This window comes from Pan paniscus, chromosome 7 (assembly GCF_029289425.2).
Source record: "Pan paniscus chromosome 7, NHGRI_mPanPan1-v2.0_pri, whole genome shotgun sequence".
Taxonomy (NCBI): Eukaryota; Metazoa; Chordata; class Mammalia; order Primates; family Hominidae; genus Pan; species Pan paniscus.
This window is the reverse complement of record NC_073256.2, coordinates 40,190,631-40,215,044: the sequence shown is the minus strand read 5'-3', so window position 1 is coordinate 40,215,044 and position 24,414 is coordinate 40,190,631. Positions and strand designations below refer to the sequence as shown.

General features: G+C 53.8%; 1 protein-coding gene across 4 annotated transcripts in view; it reads left to right on the top strand.

Annotated features, from left to right (window-relative positions):
• Window positions 1-22,746, top strand: part of GFRA2 (GDNF family receptor alpha 2) — a 98,124-nt gene extending 75,378 nt beyond the window's left edge. For all 4 annotated transcript variants that reach the window (XM_003823621.5, XM_034965741.4, XM_034965739.4 and 1 more), the window contains 5 exons: window positions 8,102-8,211; window positions 9,020-9,160; window positions 11,167-11,339; window positions 19,996-20,049; window positions 21,365-22,746. In XM_003823621.5, coding sequence (XP_003823669.1) covers window positions 8,102-8,211; window positions 9,020-9,160; window positions 11,167-11,339; window positions 19,996-20,049; window positions 21,365-21,487 — 601 coding nt within the window. In that variant the 3' untranslated portion in view covers window positions 21,488-22,746. The remainder of the gene's footprint in view (window positions 1-8,101; window positions 8,212-9,019; window positions 9,161-11,166; window positions 11,340-19,995; window positions 20,050-21,364) is intronic.
• The last annotated feature ends 1,668 nt before the right edge of the window (window positions 22,747-24,414 follow it).

Here is a 24,414-nt window from a genome sequence, read left to right as displayed (position 1 = left end):
GGTGGATCATGAGGTCAGAAGTTAGAGACCAGCCTGGCCAATATGGTAAAACCCCGTCTGTACTAAAAATACAAAAATTAGCTGTGCATGGTGGTGCGTGCCTGTAGCCCCGACTGCTTGGGAGGCTGAGGCAGAAGAATCGCCTGAACCTGGGAAGCGGAGGTTGCAATGAGCCCAGATCACGCTATTGCACTCCAGCCTGGGTGACAGAGCGAGACTTCATCTCAAAAACAAAAAACACTCAAAAAAACAAAACTATCTGGCCCAACGAGGAAGTCCTCTTCCCCAGCCCACCCCAGGGGAGCTGCTGTTCTGGGCAGAAAGAATAGTAAGTATCCACTGTACAGTTAAAGAATAAACAGGAAGGAAGGGAGCCAAGTTGGTCCTTGACTTCATGAAACCAGTGGTGGCGGGAAGACACTGGAAAGGACAACCTGATGTTTGTCCACAGTGAGCCCTGGAGGTGTGGGAAAGCAGCCATGTGGGTGACATTCATTTTCCCTTTTCTCAGTGTCACATCACATTGAACCCACTTAACCAAGGCCTGCACTGCCAGAGGGGACGTTAGAAAGCCATTCCAGAGGCACTTGGGTCTATTAAGGCCATTTTCTCCGCGTTTCCATAAATTGTCTATGAAACCTATCATGAGTAATTTGCACTTCTTGGAAACCCTTTTTACCCTCCATGAAATATTCAAGTGCCCCATTCCTTTGTGTCAGGCAGTGCTGGTGGCCACCCTTGTTTGTGTCAGCCGCCGTACCTGGCCTGGTGTGCTGGCTGCAGGTTGTGTGACTGTGCAATCCAGCCTTTCTGAGCTTCTGTGTCCTCATTATGAAATATGCTACTTCATGGGATTGTTCAGAAAATTAAATGAGATAATAGCGCCTGACACATAGTAGGTCCTCAGTAAATGTCAACTCCCTTTCTTCCCCCTCCTCTTTCACTTCTGCAACCAGGATAAACCTGGTTTCCATGGCAGTAACATAACAGGTATCACCTGATAAACGAGAACTTCAGTCAGGCCTGGAATTCTAGCACTTTGGGAGGCTGAGGTGGGTGGATCACTTGAAGCCAGGAGTTTGAGACCAGCCTGGGCAACATGGCGAAACCCTATCTCTACTAAAAATACAAAAAAAAAAATTAGCCAGGCATGGTGGTGCATACCTATAATTCCAGCTGCTCCGGTGGCTGAGGCACAGGAATTGTTTGAACCTGGGAGGTGGAGGTTGCAGTGAGCCAAGATTGTGCCACTGCCCAGCCTTGGCGACAGAGTGAGACCCTGTCTCAAAAAAAAAAAAAAAAAAAAAAGAACTTCAGACCAGTATGTATTGATCAGCATTGGAAAGTTTTGGGGTTCCCCAGTATTATTCTACATCAGACAAATTTGGGAAAGTATGCTCTTGGGAAGGTGTTTACAGCCTGGACCAGGGGAGGTTTCATTAACAACAATTTCCTGTATACTTCCTGTTGATGAAGACCAAAGCATAGTGCTGGGAAGTATGTATCCAAGTGTAACTGTGTGTCTCCGTGGCGATAGGTGTGTGTGTGTGTGTTTGTACACAAACACGTGCACTCTTTGCCACGTAACTGTGGGCTTTCTCCGGCTGTGGCGCAAAGCACTGCTTTTTTTTATGGGTAAGCCATAAAATGTGGATATTTAAAGCTGAGACTAGGAGGTGAGGTCTGAAAGGTACCCACAAGCCCAGCTCTGAAACCTGTGCAGGTGGCCACATTCTCAAACTTCAGCCTGCCTCAGAATCACTGGGAGGGCTTGTTAAGGTGCAGATTGCTGGACTCTGCTCCTGGAATTTCAGATATTGCTTGTCCGGAACCAGGCAGGGAGATAGGGTGGAGCTAGAGAATCTGTATTTCTAAGAAGTTCCCAGTTGATATGATGCTTTTGGTCTGTGAACCACACTTTGAGAACCAGTGACCTATAGAAAGTCCACCTGTACCCACGCAAATCTAGATGACTTCTGCTTGTGTGGCTTGATCTTTGCACGCTCAGCCCTGCTCTCTTCCCCTTTGCTGGAGGCTTATGTGTTCATCAAGTACTGTTGCCAGGCTGGGTGTTGTGGCTCACACCTATAATCCCAGCACTTTGGGAGGCCAAGGTGGGTGGATCACTTGAGGTCAGGAGTTTGAGACCAGCTTGGCCAACAAGGTGAAATCCCATCTCTATTAAAAATACAAAAATGAGCCAGGCATGGTGGCGCACACCTGTAATCCCAGCTATGGTGGGTGGGGTGGAGGTGCTGAGAATCACTTGAAACCAGGAGGTGGAGGCTGCAGTGAGCCGAGATCGAGCCACTGCACTCCAGCATGGGCAACAGAGAAAGACTCCATCTCAAAAACAAAACAAAACAAAACAAAACAGAACAAAACAGAGTTGCCAGATCCAACAAATAAAAATATTGGATGCCCAGTTAAATAAATACTCTGGATAAAAAAGAAAAACTGTTTAGCATAAGTATTTCCCAGATATTATGTGGGACATACTTATGCTAAAAAAAGATATTCATTGTCTGAAATTCAAATGAACCTACACGTTCGTCGTTTAATATGGCAACCTTTTCATCCAACTGGGGGTCAAGTGTCTCTCTCTCTCTCTGTCTCCCTGTCTCCTGCTGCTGCTTTCCTGCAACTGAACAGGCTACAGCTGCCAAGGAAACACGCCCAGAGAGGGTTTGTGTTTTCCAGACAGATCCACCTGCTGCCCTGAGCTCACTTGGCAGACTTAGCTTGGTCGCAGCCGAGATGGACTTGGCTCCTCTTCATTTTGGTTCTCTTGCTGGCTCTCTGTTTTTTTCCTATCTGTTCCTCTCTCTCTTTCTCTCTGTCTCTCATGCCTTCTTTTATGCCATCTCTCTTACAAGGGATTTAAAAGGCAGGAACCTGCAAAGTGATAGGGCTGATCCAGGAAAAGTCTTCTCAGCAGCAAGACCAGAGTCCAGGAGTGACCTCCTGGTGTTGGAGGGAAGAGTGACGTTTGGTCTAGAGAAGGCAGAGAGATCACCAGCAGCCTTGTATTATGAAAAGCATAACATTTGCCTTGGAGAAGTTTGCCTAGCAGTGCTGGGGCGAGGGGTCATGGCTGGAGTGGGACAGTGTCCAGGGCTTGAAGGAAATTATACCACGTGGTCTCTGATGCTCGCAGAGGGAGCCCACTACTGTGGACTTGATCACACATGGAGGGGCAGAGAGAAACTTTAGCAATCAAAGGCCTCCTGGAGCCTTGGGCTTGGACTCTGTGTCCTCCTAAATAGCTCCATTTGTCACTTTATCTTGCCAAGGCTGCTGGACGCTGAGGATGGCGCAATGGAGGAACAGAAGGCTTAGCTGCTTCTCTTCACTTTGCCGTACGCTTTGCTGTCTGCCGGGCTCAGGCCTGTGTTCTCGCCCTCCCTTTGCTATGAATAGCTCTCCAAGGTCCTGGCACCAGCAATCAGGCCTGCTTTGAAAGAAGTAGGTCATAACCTCAGAGGAGTGAGGGGGTGCTCTTGTCAGTGGTCACCCGGGGGCCTAGCCAAGGGGCCCTGAGTGCCTTGCCCTGCTTTGAGGGCTGTGTGCCTCTTCCTGTGTCCCCAGCATGGCGTGGAGAAGGACAGTGGGGTCAGGAGGCCCTGGTTTCCAGCAGGCTGGGGTATGGTAGAACGGAAGAGCGAGAGGGAGCCCCGTCTCCTTGATGCGCTCACTTGCCCTGTGTGGGACCGAGATCCACCTTGCAGGATAAGTGGGTCTGTTTTTCCTTCTGTATCAGACACCAGGGAAAGCTGTTCCTGCTGTGCACTTGCAGTGGTAGGCACAGCGCTAGGCAGAGAAGGAAGATGAGGATGGTGCCTCCTCTCTCCATCGGGCGCCTGCCATTCCAAGCGCCCTCACGCATTGTCTCCTTAGCTCTCTGTCGCAGCCCAAGGAGAGAGGTTGGCAGGCGTGACTCTCCCTGTTTGTTCACTGGGGACACAGCCCCAGAGACATGACAGGCCAGCCCAAGGTCACACAGCCAGTGAGTGAGAGACCGAGCGTGGCCATGCGACAGATACCCACTCCTTCCCCCGTGGCTGGGTCTGCCCCTCTCCTCTTCCCTGAGGAGTCCCTCTGGCCAGCCCCACCTGGGTCTGGATGCTTTCACCTCTGTTTCCTGGCTGGCTTCCTCTACTCCCGCCTCTCTCCCTATGGCCCTGCTCTCCTTGTGGCCCGTCAGGGAAATATTTGGGATTTCCCAAAGGGCAAAGGAACAAGAAGCCATGTACTCCCCATTCATGCTGCTGTTCCTTCTCCAGCGTGTGGGGCTGGAGGCGTTTGAGAAGCTGCATGGATGGTGAGGCCAGTCGAGGTCCTGAGGGTTCCCAATGTCAGGGATGGGAGAACTGGCCTTGCGGGAGGGAAGCAAGGCTCCCTGTGCACTGGGTGGGAACTGGCATTGCCTGGGAGGCTCCCAGTACCTGCAGAGAGTGTGTGGGCCCTCTGGTCTGCTGTGGTGGGCAGTGTGCTCCCCCAGGGAGATAAGCAAGCAATGACCTCCCACTGCCTCAGTCCCTGGCCCCCAGGCACACTACCCCGGCCCCTTAGCTGGAGTTTCCTTTCTGATGTGGCGTCCATGCTTGCCATTCCCATCTTTTGTCTGTTAGCCACGCGGCAGGGCTCGATGTGTATTTGGAGAAAGGATGCATGGCTATCTACACCTGCCCAGGGGAGCAGCTGTGGAGGATATGGATGAGGAAATCAATGGAATCTGCCACTCTGAGAATGTGTGTTCTAGTTGGAAAAACCCAGTAGGGCAAAATCAGGAACTGCTCATGCAATGAATCTTTCAGTTGCCTGGTCCAGGCTATGTGTGTGTAGCTAGAATATGGAAATGGAAGAAATCCACACAGCTAGGTGGGAAGGGCTTCATGGGGAGGGACTGGTGGGTCAGGAGAGAGCTGGGCCTGATGCGCGATGGCCTGGCATTAGAATGGACTCTTGCATTAGAGCTAAGGCCTGGTGCTTGGTGCCCTTTGGTGGGGAGAGGATGGGAACCAGCGGCTTTGCTCATTATCCAGTGGCCTCCTTGTCCCACACCCTGAAGGAGCTAGGTCCTGCCTTTATCTTCTTGCCCACCTGCAGCCCACTCTGGTGTTCGGACCTGATCATATCCCCTTAGCTTCTTCTGGAGGGAGACATTTGGCCAAAGCAAACAGTGAAATCTTTGAAAGGGCTGCATTCGTTTCCTGGGGCCGCTGTAGCAAAGTACCACAAGCTGGGTGGCTTACAACAGAAGTTTATTCTTTCACTGTTCTGGAGGCCAGAAGTCTGAAATCAAGGTGTTGGCAGGGCCATGCCCTCTCTGAAGGCTGAAAGGGAGTCTGTTGCATGCCTTTCTCTTTCTCTTAGTTTCAGGCACTGCTGCAGCCCTGGGCATTCCTTGGCTTCTGGCTTCATCACTCCTATCTCTGCCTCTGCTGTCTCATGGCGTTCTTCCTGTGTGCCTATCTCTTCTCTTCTGATGAGGACACCAGTCATTGGATTTAGGGCCCACCCTAATCCACTGTGACCTCATCTTAACTTGATTACATCTGCAAAGATCTTATTTCCAAATAAGATCATGTTTATAGGTCCTGGGGATTAAAATTGCAACTTGTTTTGTGGGGGACATATAATTGAACTCAACAGATTTTGTCTCTAAATCCCATCTACCTGTTAAGAGTCTCTGTCCCCTCTCAAGCCACCTCTTGGATCTCTGGATGTCTGGGACATGAATGGAGACTCCCACCTTCCCCTCTCATAGCACTCTGTCTCATTTGCTGGTTGCGGAGGGGGATGGATGTGGGTTTTGACATCTAAGATGGAGTCGTCTCCTGCAGGGGTGAAGGATTGCTTGGAAATGCTCCTGCTGCTTGTTTTGAGGAAGCAGAGGGTGCATTTATGGGCAGAAGAGAAGGCAGGGATAACTGCAGATTTCCTCCTCATTTCCTGTGGAAGACATTGCTTTCCTGAGCTGCAGAATGATGGCTCTGGAAGGGCCTTCAAGGGCTCCAGGCCCTCCTGCCACACAGGAGCACTGGGGCCTGCCAGAAATGGCGCCCACCTTGTTGGAGCTCTAGACTTGAGTCTTGGCTCTGCTACTCAGTGACTCTGTGATCTTGGGGGCAAGGTTGTTTAGCTTCTCTGAGGCTCAACTTCTTCATCTATAAAATGGGATAATAATAACTGCTTGTCAGATCTCACGGAGCATTTGTGAGGGTTAAATGATAAAAGATGGATATGAAAGTACCTTTTAAACCATCGTTGTGGTAAAATACACATAACAGAAAACGCACCATGTAAGTGTATAAGTCAGTGGCATTAAGTATATTCACATGGTTCCGGAACCTTCACTGCCATCCATCTCCAGAACTTTTTAATCATCCCAAACTGTTAAAGTGCCGTTTAAAGTGCTAATTAGAGTACTTTTTATTCATTTGATACATAAGAAACTAGAGTCCCGGAGAAGCAGGGAACTTGGGCATGGTCTCCCAGTGAGTTAGGGCAGAGCTGAGCTGACTCTTGGTTTGGTACCCATGGCCTTCTCTTAGCCTGCAGGGGCCTGGGGCACATCCCAGGAGGGTTTCCTCCTCTCAGAACCATCCCTCAGGATCGCGGGGGCCTCCAGAGAAACGAATTTGTCCAGTGGTGGGACATACTCAGCCCGTGTCTGCATGGTGGGGGCCCCCTCAGCAGGCACCAGCACCTTCCGGTGGAAAGCCTGCATTCTCTCTCCTGTCTCAGGCTGGCTCAGTCCCTCTCAGCCTTCTGTCTGTCTCTCCTTCTACCTGTTCCTTTCTCAAATGGGACAGGGTTCCAGTGGAGAACCAGGGGAGCTGAACCTGTGGTGAACTCGGAGATGGCTTCATGAGGTGCTATATGTGCAAAGGATGTGGTCAAGGGATTTGGGTGACCTGGGTTCTGGTCCATCCTGCAGCTAGCTTGTCGAGTCACCATAGAATTCTCATGGAGTGCATGGCGACTGAAGTCCTACTGAGTTCCCATCATTGGGAAATGCCCGTGAACAGACCTTATTACTAGCTATTTGGAGCTGATGTGAGACATAGTTGATATGATACATGAGGGCTGTGTGTGTGGCAAAGGACACTCACCTGTAGAAGGTGATGATTGTCACTTGACATGGCAGAGGGGGAGCATCCTCCCCCAGCCCAGGCTGTTGGTAACATTCCTGGCCAGGGCCCAGGGCAGGAGGAAGAGGAAGGAATGGAGATGGCCATGCATATTAGACTTGGATTCCCCGTGTTCCATGGAACCTTCCATGTCTAGGTCTGGAGCTGAGGGCTGGGGACAGACCCAGCTCAGACACTGTCTGCCTTCAAGTGGCTCATGGCCCAGTGGGGAACATAGAGCTGTGCACAAGGAGTTGTGATGCAGTGTCATCGATGCTGACAGAGGGGAATGGGTGGCGGCGTGTTACCATCACCAGGGGAAGGGAAGGCCGCTTCTGCCTGGTGGGATTAGGGTAGGGGTGGAGGGATGGCAGAGGAGCCTTTGCTCTGGCTTAATGCAGAAGAGACCAGGGGAGGATGCCCGTGGCATGTCTCACCCAGGGAGACTCTTTTGCCTCCCTGGCCACTGGCTTCCTTGACCCTCAGATAGGTCCTATGAAGCATCTAGGGAAGGGACTAGTCACCTGTTTTGCTGGTGGGATTTTGCAGTGCCGGGTTGAAGGACTTGGGCAGGCTCATCCAGGACTGCAGCCTCTCAGAAGGTGGACCCAGCTTTCCTGCCTGGGGTCCAGGCATTCTCCACAAACCCACTCGGCTCCAGCCTAAAAGAGCCATTTAGAGCAGGCTGTTTCTGTGCCTTGAGGGGTCCTTTTTGTCAGCCAATGGCTGGGTTTTTCTTAAGCTTCACTATGTGCCTGTCTCTCCGGGAAGTCTCTGTCCTCAAGAAGCTCACAGATTGAGCCCCGGCAAAGACTTGGTTCCCCCAACTTTCCTCCCCTCCCTCTTCCTGGCTTCTTCCACCCTGGGAAGCTGCAGGGAGGAGATGCCACTGGCAGGACAGAGGAGACAGAAGGCAGCTAGAGTGAACCCCTGTTTTCTCTATTGCGTCTTCTACCCACCACCAGGTCCCGGCTGGCCGACTTCCATGCCAATTGTCGAGCCTCCTACCAGACGGTCACCAGCTGCCCTGCGGACAATTACCAGGCGTGTCTGGGCTCTTATGCTGGCATGATTGGTAAGCTCTTCCTGCACACCTGGGCTCTGTGGGTCCTTGCTGCCCCCATCTCAGCAGGGCAGGGGCCGCAGCCCAGCTCAGGGCCAGCTGGGGGAAACAGCCTGAGCCCGGCCTTCTCTGCAGCAGATTCAGAGAGAGCTGCGAGGGGAAACCAGGGGAAAGGCAGTTTTGTAACAAGGCGGAGGACCTAGCTCTTTATCATGGGGGAAGGAGGGCCCCAGGGGCCTCCTAAAGCTTTTGAAAAAAGAAGCAAAGGTAATATTTATTGCATGGTTCTGACATTCCAGGCTCTGCACTGAGCAGTTTACATGGACTGTCTTACTGAATTCTCCCAACAGCTCTTGCTAGCGGGGTGCTGATCATCTCCATTTTATAGATGAGGAAACTGAGGCTGTAGAGAAGTTGAGTGACTTGCACAGGCTCACCTCGCTGATAAATGTCGGCACTGGGGTCCGATCCCAGGATGTGAGCCTCATTCACCCTGATTTGAGAATGTTGGCTGCTTGTTGGTGAAGGAGAAAGCAAGGGCCCACACTCTGGGAGGGGCTCCAGGGCATCTTCTCTGCCTTCCTGGTGGCAAGGAGCCCAGTGTCCTCTATGCTGCTGGCCCCTCTGCCCCTGCTGAATATGGTCCCTGGGATAGTCATGCTCAGAGTTAGGAGTGTGGTTGGGATGGATGTGTGTTTTGGGGCCAGGTCAGAGGATGGGTACCACGCCTCTGCCCTGCTGTGCCTGGGGTTGGTCTGTGGGCCCAAGGGGAAGGCCCCACCGTACCTCTCTCCTCTCCCCCACCTTTCTTCCTGCCCAGGGTTTGACATGACACCTAACTATGTGGACTCCAGCCCCGCTGGCATCGTGGTGTCCCCCTGGTGCAGCTGTCGTGGCAGCGGGAACATGGAGGAGGAGTGTGAGAAGTTCCTCAGGGACTTCACCGAGAACCCATGCCTCCGTAAGTTCTGGATGTTCTCCCCAACCCCAGCAGCCCCTCCCACCCCTCCTGGAGTCTGTCCTAGCCATTCCCATCTCCTTCTGTGGGGATGGCTGGTGATGTAGATGAGGCTTCTCTGCCATGGGTGTTGCCCGTGGGGACCTTAGGTTTTGAGCTTTTGGAGATTCACACCAGAGCTGTCATTAGGCCAGCCTCAGTTTATCACCAGAGGCCTTGAACCTATGTCAAGCCTGTTATTTGGTCTGGTCTGTTATTGGGACAGCTTCAGCCATTTTCCTTTGGAGACTGAGCCCTCTCATGAGGATCGCTGGCATCTGTCATGTCTCCCTTTAACGAGTTTATTTCCCCCTAGAATCGACTTCCTTTTCACATCGTCAAACTCCTAACCCAGAAGCCAGAGAGAGGTTAGCCACAGTCTAGCTCAGTCTGCCTTTGATCTTTCCAGCCCAGCACCCATTGCCATCCATGCCCACCTGAAGATTTCTTCCCCCTTTCCTTCCCTCCATGATTTATTCTGTCCATCTCTCCATCCTTCTGTTCCTCCCTCTCTGTGTGGCACTGGAGATTCAGGGATCCAAGTCTTTGAGGAGGTGCCTGATGGAGGTAGACTGAGAGGGGTCACTCATGATCACAGTGCAAGTGAGCCGCTCTGGGCGGGGGGTCTGCACAGGGTTCTTGAGGAGCTCAGGGTGGGGATGCCCAAGTCAGCCAGGAAGAGGGAGGCCCTGAAGGCTTCTTGGAGAATGTATCTGTGGATGGTTAGCTGGGCATCGGTCAGTTGAAGAGGCGGGGGCGCCTGCCAGTCCACCCTGGGCAGAGGTCCTGGGCTCCACAGAAGACCATGGCGGGTGGAGGGAACTGCCAATCATGTAGCCTTGCTACATAGCACTGAAGATGACCAGAGTGGCAAGAGTTATCTGGACAGGTAGATAGCATCCTTGTCATGCAGGGCCTTGCAGGCCTGAGGCATTTAGATCTTCTTGTCCGGCAGGGGTGACAGTGGTGCTGTGGGTGTTTGAAGGAATGTCAGCAAGGGTGTGAGATCAGATCAGCATTCCAGAAAGTGAATCTGCCTGTGTTGTGAGGCAGCGGGAGTCAGAGTGAATCAATTCCGACAGGTGACCTGACACAGAGAGGCCCATCAGAAGGCCATAGTAGCTGCTCACAGGGGCACACAGTGGTGGCTGTGAACCAGAGCAGTGGGAGGGGAACAGCGATGGGAGATGGGGTGGAGGGATCTTTAGGAGGTGAGCTCAGCGGGCTGCCAGCGCTTGTGCAGGGAGGCACCAAGGGTGACCCTCAGGATTCTGACATGGGGGACCTGGGTAGATAAGAGATGATACCTTCAAGGCTGCAATATGAGGGGTCAAAGGGAAAGGAGCGTTGACAAGGGTAGGAGGAGACGCCTAGCCCAGGCTTAGACATAACGAGTTTGAGATGTGTGTGGCTCGTGGAGGCGGAGATTTTCTGGGCACCTCTCTGGATGGTGTGGGAGGAGCAGAGGCCACCCAGGGAGAGCCTGTGATGTGGAGTGGGCAGAGGGCTGAATGTGGGACCCCTGCATGCCAGGGTGGGGAGCTGGGAACATCCGAGGAGGCACAGGGGCCGGAAGAGCCTGTGACTAGGGAGCTGGGGGTGAGGAGCTTTGGGAGGTGTGGCTGGTGGCACCATGCAGAGGAGGTGGCCCCCTCCTCCCCTAGGCTCCCCTGCATCCCACCCCCTTCTTTTTCTCCTTTTTTCTTCTGTGTTCCCCATCATGTACACTTCTTGCTATTCTGGCTTCTGTGTTTTTTAACCTCTCTCTTGCTATATTCTGTAGCTGTGAGACCTTTGTAGATATCTGAAAAAGAGGTTCAGCAGAGGGAATCTGGCTGTGCTATGCCCTGTCGTGGCTTCTGGACCATTCCAGGGAAGGGGCTGGTGAGGGTGAGGAGGGTGAGGAGCAGGGACAGGAGTGACGGACGTGGGTTCTGACTTCTCTGCATCTACCCTCACCCCCATCCCAGGGAACGCCATCCAGGCCTTTGGCAACGGCACGGATGTGAACGTGTCCCCAAAAGGCCCCTCGTTCCAGGCCACCCAGGCCCCTCGGGTGGAGAAGACGCCTTCTTTGCCAGATGACCTCAGTGACAGTACCAGCTTGGGGACCAGTGTCATCACCACCTGCACGTCTGTCCAGGTGAGGGTGTGTGGCTGAGGTGTGGGGGGAGCACCATGGCACCGGAAGTGGCATGGGAAATGACTCAGCTGAGGCCAGGGAGGGAGGGTCCTCCCTTTCGATCAGGGACCCCAGAGGCAGGGAGGAGCTGCCGGGGGTCATTCTTCACCAGTTGCTTTATTTGGGCATTCATCTTGCAAGTGTTAAACCCCTGTTACATCACAGTGTTATACCTGCTTTGCAGGCTGTAGGGTCTGAAGAACAGGCAGTGGGGCACAGCCTCGGTGCAGGTGCAGGGGTAACAAGTCCTGGCTGTGTGTGGGGCAGTGAGGCACCCGTCTAAGTGGGGCAGCAGGCTCCTAGGGTTAACAGTGCACATCCACAGTGCCAGGATGCAGGCTTGACCAGGGACTCAGCCTGGCGGGGTTTCAAGTCCCTCCTGGGCACCCATTGCAGAAGTGCGTGTGCCTGTTCTGGCTATGGAAGTCCTCCCCTTCTCTTTCTGCTTCCTTCCCCCTCCCTTGTGGGCTCCCCTGCTCAGGAGCAGCTGACCTCCAAATGCCCTCCTGGCGACTGGGTGGGGAGCTCTTCCATGTCCTGCTCCCTCCACTTAGCTCCCCTCCTGATTGGAGCTGAGGTGCTGTTGTCACCCTTGGGCAGCTCCTAATGACACTGGGCATGCTTGAGTGGCTGCGAGCAGGGGGCTCGGGGTCCTGCTCTGCAGACAATCGCTCAATTTCATGCTAGAGCGGCGGGCAGCTCAGCCAGTCGGGGCTGTGCCATCTGTCAGGTCCTCCAGACCCTACCAGCCTCCTGCATGCACCCTTCATCCTGAGCCTCTTGGACCGGCCCATCTGGGGAGAGGCTGAGTCGGCAGGACGCTGGCAACCTTCCCAGGACTCCCACTGTGGTTCCTTGTGGTCATAAGGTCCAAAGCCGTGGCTTTGGGAACCCCACCCAGCCCCCTTCACCATCAGCTCTGATGATTCTGAGGCCCATTTAATTCTTTTTCTTCTGCAGTTTGCCGAGCCATCAGTTGCTTGGTTTCTTGTAGCCCCAGCCTGGTTTTCTGTGGTCTCACCATCGGGGGCCTGCTCAAATCTTGGTTTGATCTCAGTGGAGATACGGGTGATCTGTATGTGACATGATACATGCGAAAGTGCTTGGTCAATGGAGGAATGCTGCACGAATGTTAGGCGTTACAAATCCGGGGGCTGGGGAGGCTGCCTGGCAGGTGGCTGGAGGCCTACAGACTAAGTCAGTCTGGGCAGGACAGCTGAGAGAGCCTCCCAGGAGGAAAGGAGGAGAAATAGACCCTCCAAAGGGGTCCAACCTCTACCACTCTCCAGGCTTCTTCTCAGAGAAATGGAAGAGGAAGGGCCTCTGATTCAGTTTTAATTACAATGTTTTTATTTTTTATTTTTTATTTTTTGAGATGGAGTCTCGCAGTCTCGCCCAGGCTGGAGTGCAGTGGCGCGATCTCGGCTCACTGCAAGCTCCACCTCTTGGGTTCACGCCATTCTCCTGCCTCAGCCTCCCGAGAAGCTGGGACTACAGGCTCCCGCCAACATGCCCAGCTAATATTTTTTATTTTTAGTAGAGACGGGGTTTCACCGCGTTAGCCAGGATGGTCTCGGTCTCCTGAGCTTGTGATCCACCTGCCTCGGCCTCCCAAAGTGCTGGGATTACAGGCGTGAGCCCCCGCGCCCGGCACAATGTTTTTAATGAGCGCCTGCTATCCCATGCTGGGAGCTGGAAGTGTCGAGTGAATAAGCCCTCGCCCCTGCCTTTGGCTTGCCTGGCGCTGGCATGGGTGCCTCCCCTCCTTCCCAGCCCACATCTGTCCCCTGTCTCTCAGCTCCCCTAGCTTGGACCATCTCTGATTGAGTGGCTTTGTGGTGGCCCTTGTGGGGTCGTAGGGTGTTAGGGGCACCCATAGCTGTAGAAGGGAGTCCCTGAGTGATCACAGGGACAGAGAGCTGAGCCTGGATGGGAGGAAGGGTGGGGGGAGCCTGTACACCCTAGATACACCCTAGAGAGAGAGGCAAGGTTATTTTGCTGATCTCTGTCCTCCTCTGTCCTTCCTTCTTCCTTGGGGGAAGGCTTAGGGAACCCCAGAGATGGTAGCCAGTTGGGTCCCTCCGTGGGTATCTGTATGTCAGGACTTGAAAGACCCTCCAAGATCTTCCTAAACCCAAGCCACCAGAGGCCTGGTGACGACAGCAGCATGTCCACAGCCCCACAGCCAGTTGGCAGTCGAGAAGGGCCAGGAACCCTGCCTCCTGGCCACCTTCTGGTTCCTCCTCCTCCAAATCTGCTCCCCACAAAGGACTTTCCCACGGTGGGAGTGGGGCTGTTCAGTGGGGCTGTGGGAGTCTTGGACGCCACCACAGTAGAGCCAGGAGCCCCCTCCCAGTTGGCCCTGTGGCCGATGTCTTAGGTCCTACTCTCAGAAGTGTCTCCTTCAGGCTTTGGCCCCCTTTCTGGGCAGCCCTGCCTCCCTGGGGCTCTATGGACCTTGGAGAGGCCTGATAGGGTCTGCAGAATGGTCTCTCCTGGGGCCTTCTGGCCCGGCCCATGTATATTAAATATATACCTTGTCTGAATTCCCTTGCCCTTCTTTCCATCCCACTGGGCTCTAGAGCAGGGAACCTGAGTGTCAGGTCAGTCTTGGACACCTGCAGGATGGGTGAGCTACCTGCTGGTCTGCACTTGGCCGTTCCTCTGAGTAAGACGTCTCTCCTTGTCCACTCCTCTCCACCTGGTGCGTCCTACCCTGATGTCACCTCTTGGGAATGCCTTCTCCGATTCCGTCCACACCAGGTTGCCTTCCGCCTGCTCTGGGCTCCTGCTTTGCGTGTTCATGGCCCCATCGTGATGTGTTCTCCTCTCCCCTGCTGGGCCAGGGCCCCCAGAGGCCATAGTGGCATCTCACCCTCCTGCGTCACCCTGCGTAGCTGGGTGCACAGTGCCTGGCATGGAATGGGTGCTTTGTTCAGGTGGAAGGAGAGACCCCTGTGTCCCCAGTTCATTGGATTCATTGAAACTCCCTGCTGTCCTAGAGGATGGGCTCTGTGTGTTTCAGTGCCCGCAGCTCTCTTCCTTCTCCTAGGTGCCCTCTGTGCGCAGGACTGGGAAGCTGCAGAGGTGAAAATGCTTTTCTATTGAAGGTGTAGGAAGGTTTGTTAGAGACTCGTGGTCTTATGATGGGGCCTGGACCAGGGCAGTGCAGTGAGGGCTGCAGGGAGACGGGCGATGGTTGGTGCTTTCCTGGCCATGGCCTGCTGTTCTCCCTGACACTCCCTTGGGGCTACTCTGGGCCCAGAATGCCAATTTGTAGGACCCCTTCAGATCAGCTGGAGTCCCACCTTTCCCAGCACCAGGGAGCCCTGCAACATACCATCTCCTTTGCTTCCCCGTCTCCACCTGCCCACCTGTGATTTGGACTGCCAGTCACATCTTGGGCAAATTAAAAATGAGTTTTGAGAGACTGCCCCAAGGCCCCCTCACTGCATGCCTGCAGCCGACTCTGCAGCCAGCGGCCACCTCTCTCTCCTCCCTTCTCCTGTCTGCTCCTGGATGGGTCTCATACCCAGCACACAGACCTGTGGACCTCAGAGCATGGGACTGAGAGACCTGTCAGTGCATTCATTCATTGACTCAACAGAAATTCTTACTGCATGTCACTACATCCCAGGCACCGAGGCTAACAAGCCTCATGGGCCAGGACCGTGGTCCCGGTGCTGGAGGATTGACAGGATGAAGCTCACATGGCTATGAGGGAGAAGGTGATGGGTGCACCTGCTGCGTGCGGGACTGGTAGAGGGTGTTGGGGTCCAGAAGAGGGAGAGAGTGTGTTGACTGGGAGTGGAGGCCAAGGACCCGTGGGCATAACAGTGCCTGCTGCTAGGCCTGAAAAGAATCGGGAGAATGGGTGTGGGCAGGCTGCCCCAGGTGAATCAGCAGCGGAGCCGAGGCACAGAGTCAGGACAGCACAGAGTGCTGAGTGGGGGTCTGCTGTGCTGAGTGGGGGTCTACTATACTGAGTGGGGGTCTGCTGTGCTGAGCGGGGGTCTGCTGTGCCTGGTTTTACAAATGAAGTGTTACACACTTCACAACCACACCCTGTCTGCATTGTCTTCTGTCACAGGCAGCACTGAGTTGTCGTGATGGAGACAGTGTGAGAGGTGTGAGTTACTGGGGATGGTCCAGGTCAGGGAGGAAGGCCAGGAGCGCTGACATTTAGGGGCGGGGCCAGGGCCAGAAGCAGGGAGTGCAGGAGAGCCACGGCTTCAGCCGGCAGGACAACACTGGACTAGCGCCTGGGCCAGACCAGCGAGGCTCTGGGAATGCCGGCCCCCGCTTCGGGGGTAGGCAGGAGGTGGGCAAGGAAGAGGAGGAAGACAATGATTTCCTTCTCGCTTCCTGGGCAACAGAGCATCCCTGGGAGAAAGCTATGGAAGGATGAAGCATGCCTTTCCCACTGTCCTTCTTCTTTCTGCATCCTTCCCCCAGTGCCATCTGCAAGGGCCAGTTCTTTGATGCTTCTGGGGCACCCACAGCGCAGCCCTCAGGGGTCAGCTCTTCCCACAGTCCCTGTGCTGCCTCCATGGTGGAGGATTTGCTGTTAGCAGCCTTGTGTCCTGCCATCCTTGCAGCCTAGGCCTGTGTGCTTTTGGACTGGAGCCACAGATGCCTCTAGGGGATGAGAAGCTCTGGGTAGGGATGGAGTAAGCTCCAGGCTATTTCCCTAGACCCACAGGCAGCCTTCTCTCCCCTCTGTGTATTCGTCTACTGTGAAGATGGTTGTATTAGTCTGTTCTCATGCTGCTAATAAAGACATACCTGAGACTGGGTAATTCATAAAGGAACGAGGCTTAGTGGACTCACAGTTCCACATGGCCGGGGAGGCCTCACAATCATGGCAGAAGATGAAGAGCAAAGGGACGTCTTACATGGTGACTGGGAAAGAGAGAGCGTGTGCAGGGGAATTCCCATCTATAAAACCATCAGATCTCATGGGACTTACTCACTACCACGAGAACAGCATGGAAGAGACCCACGCCCATGATTCAGTTATCTCCCACCGGTTCCCTCCCACAACACATGGGAATCATAGGAGCTACAATTCAAGATGAGATTTGGGTGGGGACACAGCCAAACCATATCAGTGGTTATGTGCGAGTTTATTTCTCTATTAGAGTATGAGCCCCTGGAGGGCAGGGAGGCAATGAATTTGAGACACTGGTGGTTTTGGCATCAGAGGTGGTCTCTCTTTCTCTCTGCCCCTCCCGCCACTAGGTGCCACCTTCAGGAAAGGTCAGCTGCTGGGCAACACTCCCACCCAAGGGCCCTGTCGCCCCTGGCAGAGACCACACCTTGGGGCAGATGTCCCTTGGGACTGGCCCAGGGAGGTGTTTCACTGTCCCCTGATAATCAGCATCAGATGAGAGGGTACAGTGGTTGTCCTCAGCCCTCTTGCCTCCCCCTTTATTCTCTCCCCTGCCCTCTGTTGCCTCCTTCCTCTATTTCTTCCCTCTGTCTTCTGTTCCTCTGTCCCCTCCCCTCATGCTATCTTTCTCCCTCAGCTTCCTCCCCTTACCATGCCCTCCCCTCCCCTTTCCGTTTGTCCCCTCTCCCTCTCCTCTGTCCCCTCCCCTCTCCTCTGTCCCTTCCCCTCTCCCTCTGTCCTCTCCCCCTTCTCTCCCCTCCCCTCTCCTCTGTCCCTTCCCCTTTCCTCTGGCCCCTCCCCTGTCCTGTGCCCCCTTCCCTCTCCTCTGTCCCTTCCCCTCCCCTCTGTTCCCTCCCTCGTCCTCTGTCCCCTCCTCTCCTGTGTCCCCTCCCCCCTCCTCTGTCCCCTTACCCTCTGTCCCCTCCCCTCTCCTCTGTCCCTTCCCCTCTCCTCTGTCCCTTCCCCTCTGCCTCTGTCCCCTTCCCCTTCTCTCCCCTCCCCTCTCCTCTGTCCCTTCCCCTTTCCTCTGTCCCTTCCCCTCTGCCTCTGTCCCCTTCCCCTTCTCTCCCCTCCCATCTCCTCTGTCCCTTCCCCTTTCCTCTGTCCCTTCCCCTCTGCCTCTGTCCCCTTCCCCTTCCCTCCCCTCTCCTCTGTCCCTTCCCCTTTCCTCTGTCCCATCCCCCCTCCTCTGTCCCCTTCCCTCTCCTCTGTCTCCTCCCCTCTCCTCTGTCCCTTCATCTCTCCCTCTGTCCCCTCTCTCTTCTCTCCCCTGCCCTCTCCTTTGTCCCTTCCCCTTTCCTCTGTCCCCTCCCCCTTCCTCTGTCCCCTTCCCTCTACTATGTCCCCCCTCCTCTCACTCTGTCCCCTCCCCCTCTTCCTCTTTCCTGTTTCCCTTTCTCTGCTTCTCCCTTCACCTGGTTTCCTCTCTTCCTTCCACCCCTTTCTTCACTCTCCTCTTCTCTGTCATTTTTCCTGTGTATTACTTGCCAGTGTCCCCTCCACTCTATCCTATTTAAGAGGAGCTTGTCAAGTTCTGCTCACTCCAAGGAGCAAAGTCCAGTTGCAGGCCCCCTTTGCTCTCTGGAGCGTCAGCCTTTAGATCCTCTCTCTCCACACCTGGCCAAGCTCCCAGGCCAGGGAAAATGCACTTGGTGTGTGCCGGTTCCTTTGCCAGCTGCTCTGCATGGGCTGACCTTGGGTGTAACCCTGCAGAGTATCTAGGTCCGGGGCTCCCCTGAGAGCAGCACCCACAGCCACAGCACATTGTACAGGCCCCACCCTGGGGCCCTTCTTGTCGGTTGTTTTCTCAAGCCTTATTTTGTTAAGCAGTAGACTATTATCCAAACAATTTTATGCGTACCTCCAATATGCAAGTAAGCTAAGACTCCAGTATACAAAACAGCTAAGACTCCAATATACAAAACAAATAAAAATAGAGCTGTTTTGGTGGATGGGGGTGAGGATCTTGAGTGCAGGGGGCTTCTGCCTCTGTGATTCCCCGTGGGATCCACTGGTTTAGTGAGGAAAGGGGAGGGGACAGAGGAGAGGGGAGACGACAGAGGGAGAGGGAGAGGGGAGGGGAGAAAGAGGGAAAGGGGACAGAGGGAGAGGGGAGGGGACAGGAAAGGAGGAGGGGACAGAGGAGGGGGAGGGGAGAGAGGGGGGAGAGGACACAGGAGATGGGGAGGGGACAAAGGAGAGGGCTCCCAATGGTTTAGTGAGCTCTGTTGGGGGTAGGGATGTAGGGATAAGACATGGACTCCCAGAAAGGGTGGGGACTGGCCTGCCACACTTGAAACAATGAGAGTAGGAAGTGACGCTGGGTGTCCGTAGGTGTCAGGCCACAGGCACAGACTCCAACAAGCCATAGGATGTCACAAGTAGGGACTGAGGTGACTGAGCAAGGATTGGCCAAGGGACTTGGGAGGACAGATGCGAGGCCATGATGACAGCACAGCCTCTGAGGGGGTGGGCGTGTTCTTTTTCCCTGACACCCTTCCCCGTGGCCTCACAGTCTTAGCTGGAACAGCACCAAGTCCTGGGGAGTGGAGTCCAGGCCTTGGGTCTGGAAGAGTTGTCGAGCACGTGCCCTTCTGCAGAGGGCAACAGCTGGGGAGTTGGCTGGGCATCACCTTGGCACCTGGGGACACTCCTGGTTCCATTCTTGCTGTGCTAATCATCACCGTGGTCCTATCTCCACCACTGGCAGTGACTCTACTCTTGACCAGGGTCTCCATGTGACAGCTGGGGTCTTGTTTAGCTGACCAGATGCCCTGGGTGGTAGATTGCCTGTGATGTCCAAGGGGTTATTGATACTTCTGGCCGAGGGCAGTGATTGCGGCATAATTTCTTGGGCTTCCCAGTTGCTTTGGTAGCCAGAACTTCCCTGGAAGTGCCCTGGGAACAAGCCATTTGAATCCTGGATGAAAGCGCTGCATCCCCAGCTGGTTCCCATGGATCTCCATTACAGTGATGATAACAGAGGGCCGTTCATCATGTGCACCGTCTGGCCCTGCATCCAGGTGGCCACACCAGGGTAGACAATCTTGGAATCATTACCAAGGCAGCCTTTCTCGTCCCTCACCTTGCCCACAGTGTTCCCAGGTGTGCACATCCGTGTAGGACAGAAATGGTCTGGTGCAGTTCCAGATATCCACCTAATGGACCAGTGGCAGACATCACTAATCAATCATGCCTCTCTTCCCCTCAAGCCCAGATGAATGCTCATGATCTTTTTATATAGAGCCCTCCATCAGCCATGGCAAATTAACAGGAGTTGGCTCTTGGAGGCCGTTTATGATCTGTGGCATTCATTCATTCATTCATGGGTGCAGGCATCTAGTGAAACATTTGTTGAGTTGTTGTTATGAACCAGACACTGCTCAGTGTAAGGAAAAGAAGACATGGTCCCTGCCCAAGAGTTGCGCTGAGTATGTGGACAGACATGCGAATGGCTGATGACTATATAATGCCGCTAGTTGGGAGCAGAGTCAGAACTCTGTTCTCCAGGAGCCAGAGGAGTCGGGTCCTAATTGCTGAGGGTGTCAGAGAAGGACAGAAGCATTTTGTGCTGGGTGGAATTGAGCTACCCTCTTCACCGTGTGCGCTGGCTGTGCTTAGCGGAGCCAACAGTGCATGGCGGGGCCTCATCGAAGTCTCTGGACAAAGCCCAGCCAGGAACAACAGCCTGGTGACTCGTCCTGACTGGCACCTTCTCTCTCGCAGGAGCAGGGGCTGAAGGCCAACAACTCCAAAGAGTTAAGCATGTGCTTCACAGAGGTGAGTTGGGGGCAGAGTGGGGATGGGCGCAGAAGGCTGGGCCGGGAGGGGCGGCATTTCCCCGGCGAGCCTCAGATCCAGCGCCCTCAAATCTCATCGCATGGGCTGGGCCAGCTGAGCTTCTGGACCAGGGTGGGCACTTACTCTGCTGGGGTGGGGTGGGGGAGTGCGAAGGCTGCATCCAGGGCCCCTGGCTCTCTCCTTGGGGAGAGACAAATGGCTGCTCTGAGCAGAGGCCCTCCCATGCCTTCCTTACTCTCTAAGACAATTGTGTCGACCACCTGCTCGGCACTGTTGCTGTGATATTTAGGAGGCACAGAAGTGGAAACAGACACAGTTCTTCCCTTGAAGAAACCCCCAGTATAGGAAATATATACATACATATAAAAATATATCTCTGTCTCATATATATATGTTTATATATATTTATAAATATTTATAAATGTTTATATATATTTATAAATATTTATAAATGTTTATATATGGCATATATAAATATATGTCATATATATGACGTATATATATATATGACTTATAGACCCAAGATAGTAACGTAGATGAGAAGAAAAGGCAGTGTGAGACCTCACAGAAGAAAGAGAAACTCAGACAAAGATGTTCAGGGAGGGCTTCATGGAGGAGTGGGGATTGGAAGAAATTGAGAAACAGGGCGAATGTGGGCTCCCTTGTCTCCCCTCCCCTCCCCTTCCCTTCCTTCCCCTTCCCTTCCTCTCTCCTTCCCCTCCCCTTCCTCTCTCCTTCCCCTCCCCTTCCTCTCTCCTTCCCCTCCCCTTCCTCTCTCCTTCCCCTCCCCTTCCTCTCTCCTTCCCCTCCCCTTTCTCTCTTCTTCCCTTCCCCTTCCTCTCCCCTTCCCTTTCCTCTCTCCTTCCCCTTCCCTTCCTCTCTCCTTCCCCTCTCCTTCCTCTCTCCTTCCCCTCTCCTTCCTCTCTCCTCTCCTTCTTGTTCTCTCCTCCTTCTTCAGCTCTTTATACCATCTGCCTCCTCACTGGGACGCAGGTCCTCAGCCCTGATGCAGGGAGGAGTAGCCTGTTATCCTGGTGACCACTGCCCTCCTCTCCAAACCCCAGGGCTTGTGACCAGAAGGGACAAAGCATTCCCTTCTGCTCCTGCCTGGGCCAGGTCCGGGAGAGTCAGTGCTCCCTTCAGAGTGCAAAGGAGGGTCCCTGTGGGTGGAAGAGGACAGGGGCTTGAGGTGTCCAGTTCCTGAGTCCGTTTCTCTGCCTGGTCCCAGGCCTCCTGACTGTTTTCTTTGTTTTCATTCTCTTTGTTCCTGATTCTTCTCCTGCTGTGGACTCAGCTCACGACAAATATCATCCCAGGGAGTAACAAGGTGATCAAACCTAACTCAGGCCCCAGCAGAGCCAGACCGTCGGCTGCCTTGACCGTGCTGTCTGTCCTGATGCTGAAACTGGCCTTGTAGGCTGTGGGAACCGAGTCAGAAGATTTTTGAAAGCTACGCAGACAAGAACAGCCGCCTGACGAAATGGAAACACACACAGACACACAAACACCTTGCAAAAAAAAATTGTTTTTCCCACCTTGTCGCTGAACCTGTCTCCTCCCAGGTTTCTTCTCTGGAGAAGTTTTTGTAAACCAAACAGACAAGCAGGCAGGCAGCCTGAGAGCTGGCCCAGGGGTCCCCTGGCAGGGGAAACTCTGGTGCCGAGGAGGGCACGAGGCTCTAGAAATGCCCTTCACTTTCTCCTGGTGTTTTTCTCTCTGGACCCTTCTGAAGCGGAGACCGGACAAGAGCCTGCAGCGGAAGGGACTCTGGGCTGTGCCTGAGGCTGGCTGGGGGCAGGACAACACAGCTGCTTCCCCAGGCTGCTCACTCTGGGGACCTGCTGGGGGCTGGCAGAGGGCATCGGTCAGTGGGGCAGCGGGGCTGGCCATGAGGGTCCACCTTCAGCCCTTTGGCTTCAAGGATGGAGATGGTTTTGCCCTCCCTCTCTGCCCTCGGGTGGGGCTGGTGGATCTGCAGCTGGTGTGGGAACTTCCCCACGGATGGCGGTGGAGGGGGTTAGCACCACGCTGGGCTCCCCCTGACTGTAGCACGGAGTGGTGGGGCTGGGGGCCAGCTCCAGGAGGGCTTGAGAGCTCAGCCTGCCTGGGAGAGCCCTTGTGGCAAGGCATTAAAACTTGGGCACCAGCTTCTTTCTTGGTGGCAGAAATTTTGAAGTCAGAGAGAAATGGTCCTTTGTTGGCTTCTTTGCTTTCTCGTGGGTCCTTTGGCAGGTCTCCCTTTGGGGAGAGGGAGAGGAGAGACCACAACCGGGTGTGTGTATGCAGCACCGTGGTCCCTCAAGCTCTCCTGCTGTCTTCTCCCTCCTCCTCCTTTCCCCTTTCTCTTTCCTAATTTCCTAGACATATGTCAACTGTATGTACATACCGGGGCTCCTCTCCCAACATATATGTATATACACATCCATATACATATATTGTGTGGTTTCCCCTTTCTTTCCTTTTTTTAAGCAACAAAACTATGGAAATAGTACCCCAACAGATGAGCGAAAATGTATTATTGTAAAGTTTATTTTTTTTAATACTGTTGTCTATAATGGGGAAAAAGGACATTGGCCCCGCAGTGCCCTGCTCCAGTCAGCCTGGCTGGGCTCTGGTGGGGGCTCCTGATCCGTATCCACGCTTAACCAAGGCTCCAATAAACGTGCTAGGAAGCAAGCTGCCTCTGCCTCGGTCCCGTGGGGTTTTGCCCCCATTTTGTTCTTGGTCCAGTGTTACCTGCGAAAGTGGAGCTCCCAGTGGGCTGGGGAAATGTGTGTCTGTGTGTGTGCCTGTGTGCATGTGTGTGCATCCATGTGTCTCACCCATGTGTCCACATTGTGTGTAGATGGAGCTCTCTTAGGAGCTGGTTTGACACTGGGGGCGGGATCTGAGGGTCCCCGCTGTGCTGAGCCTGGTGGGCTGTTCTGTTCCCTCCTTGCTCACTTCTCTAGTTGGCACAAATGCCTGTGGCTCCCAGGCTGGAAGAGAATGCAGTGGACGTGGATGTGGTGGGGAGCGACAGCTTGGCATCACACGTTGGGAATGTTTTATTGTCAGGCTGTCTGGGTGGCCCTGTTAGTCTTACATAGAGCAAAGTGGTATGTCCCTCTGGGACTCCTGACTTATTTGAGATGTGTGATTGTGAGTGCAGTGACCTGGCCTTTTGGGTCCCACCAGAGAAGAAGGAGATGACTGTGCATGTTCTGGGGTCATGGTCTGAAATCATAAGTATTTTTTGGGTCTCCCTCTATTCCTTCCTTTCCTGTTTCTCCGTTTGCTACCCAGGCCCCACTTGGACACTAGGCCTGCCATAGTCTCCAAGAGAGATTCTCCCCAGAGAGGACCAGGAGGATGCCTGCTGGCCAAGTGTGTGTGTGTCCATGTATGTGAGCATGTGTACATGTGTGTGTGGTCATGTGCAGGCTCGCACATGTTCACGTGCACGTGTGAATATATACCCATGGCAGGAGGGAGAATGGAAGACTGGCAGGCAAGAAGATGTTTCTACTGTCAGCCTGGCCTTCAGGGCTGCATGTGAGCCCATCCCATTTCAATTGGACAACAGGATGCAGTTTTCCCGTCTCCCAATCGCAGGTCCCCTCAATGGCTTTTGCTTCTGGTTGTATATGTGTGAGCAGCATCCGTTCACAGCGTTTATCACTGTGGTGTATTGCCTTCCAGCCTCTGCATGGAAGGGGTACAGTGAGCCAGCCAGGTCTCTGTCCAGCCATTGCGGGTAGACGTGGTCATGGCATCCACTTAGGAATCCATGTTCTTTGCAAACAGCAAAGACCATTTAACTTAAAAAGTACTTTACTGGAAGCCTATGGGAGAAGGTGGCTCATGGAATTTGTGGGAGGTGGGGGGACCAGGGGAGGCGAGGGCAGGGACTAGAGGGCATCTGAGGGGCTGGAAGGCAGGATGTACAGGGTCAGCATTCTGCTGCCAACCATTGCCCATCTGGCTGAACTGGGCCTTGTGCCTGCCCTCTGCCATACTTGAGTGTGAGAGAGAGGATATATATGTCATGTCTGGTATCCCTAATAGGAGGTAAGCCCTTAGGCTACATCATGGGGGAGAGAAAATTTCCCAAGAGGAAATTGAGGTGTCATTATGAAGGAGGAGTGGATACCAGCTAGCTTTACTCTGCCCTCAAATGTCTCCCTATCCAAGTATCAAATGGCTGAAATTTTACCATTAGGTATTCATTCCTTTGGTTGAGATGATTCCTATTTGTGATTCTCTCAAAATATGCAAATCGAACTAGAAGAATAAATTGTTGCTATGTTAATGTTAGTTAATTTAATAGTGTGAATGAATTCTAGTAACATTAAGACATTTGAG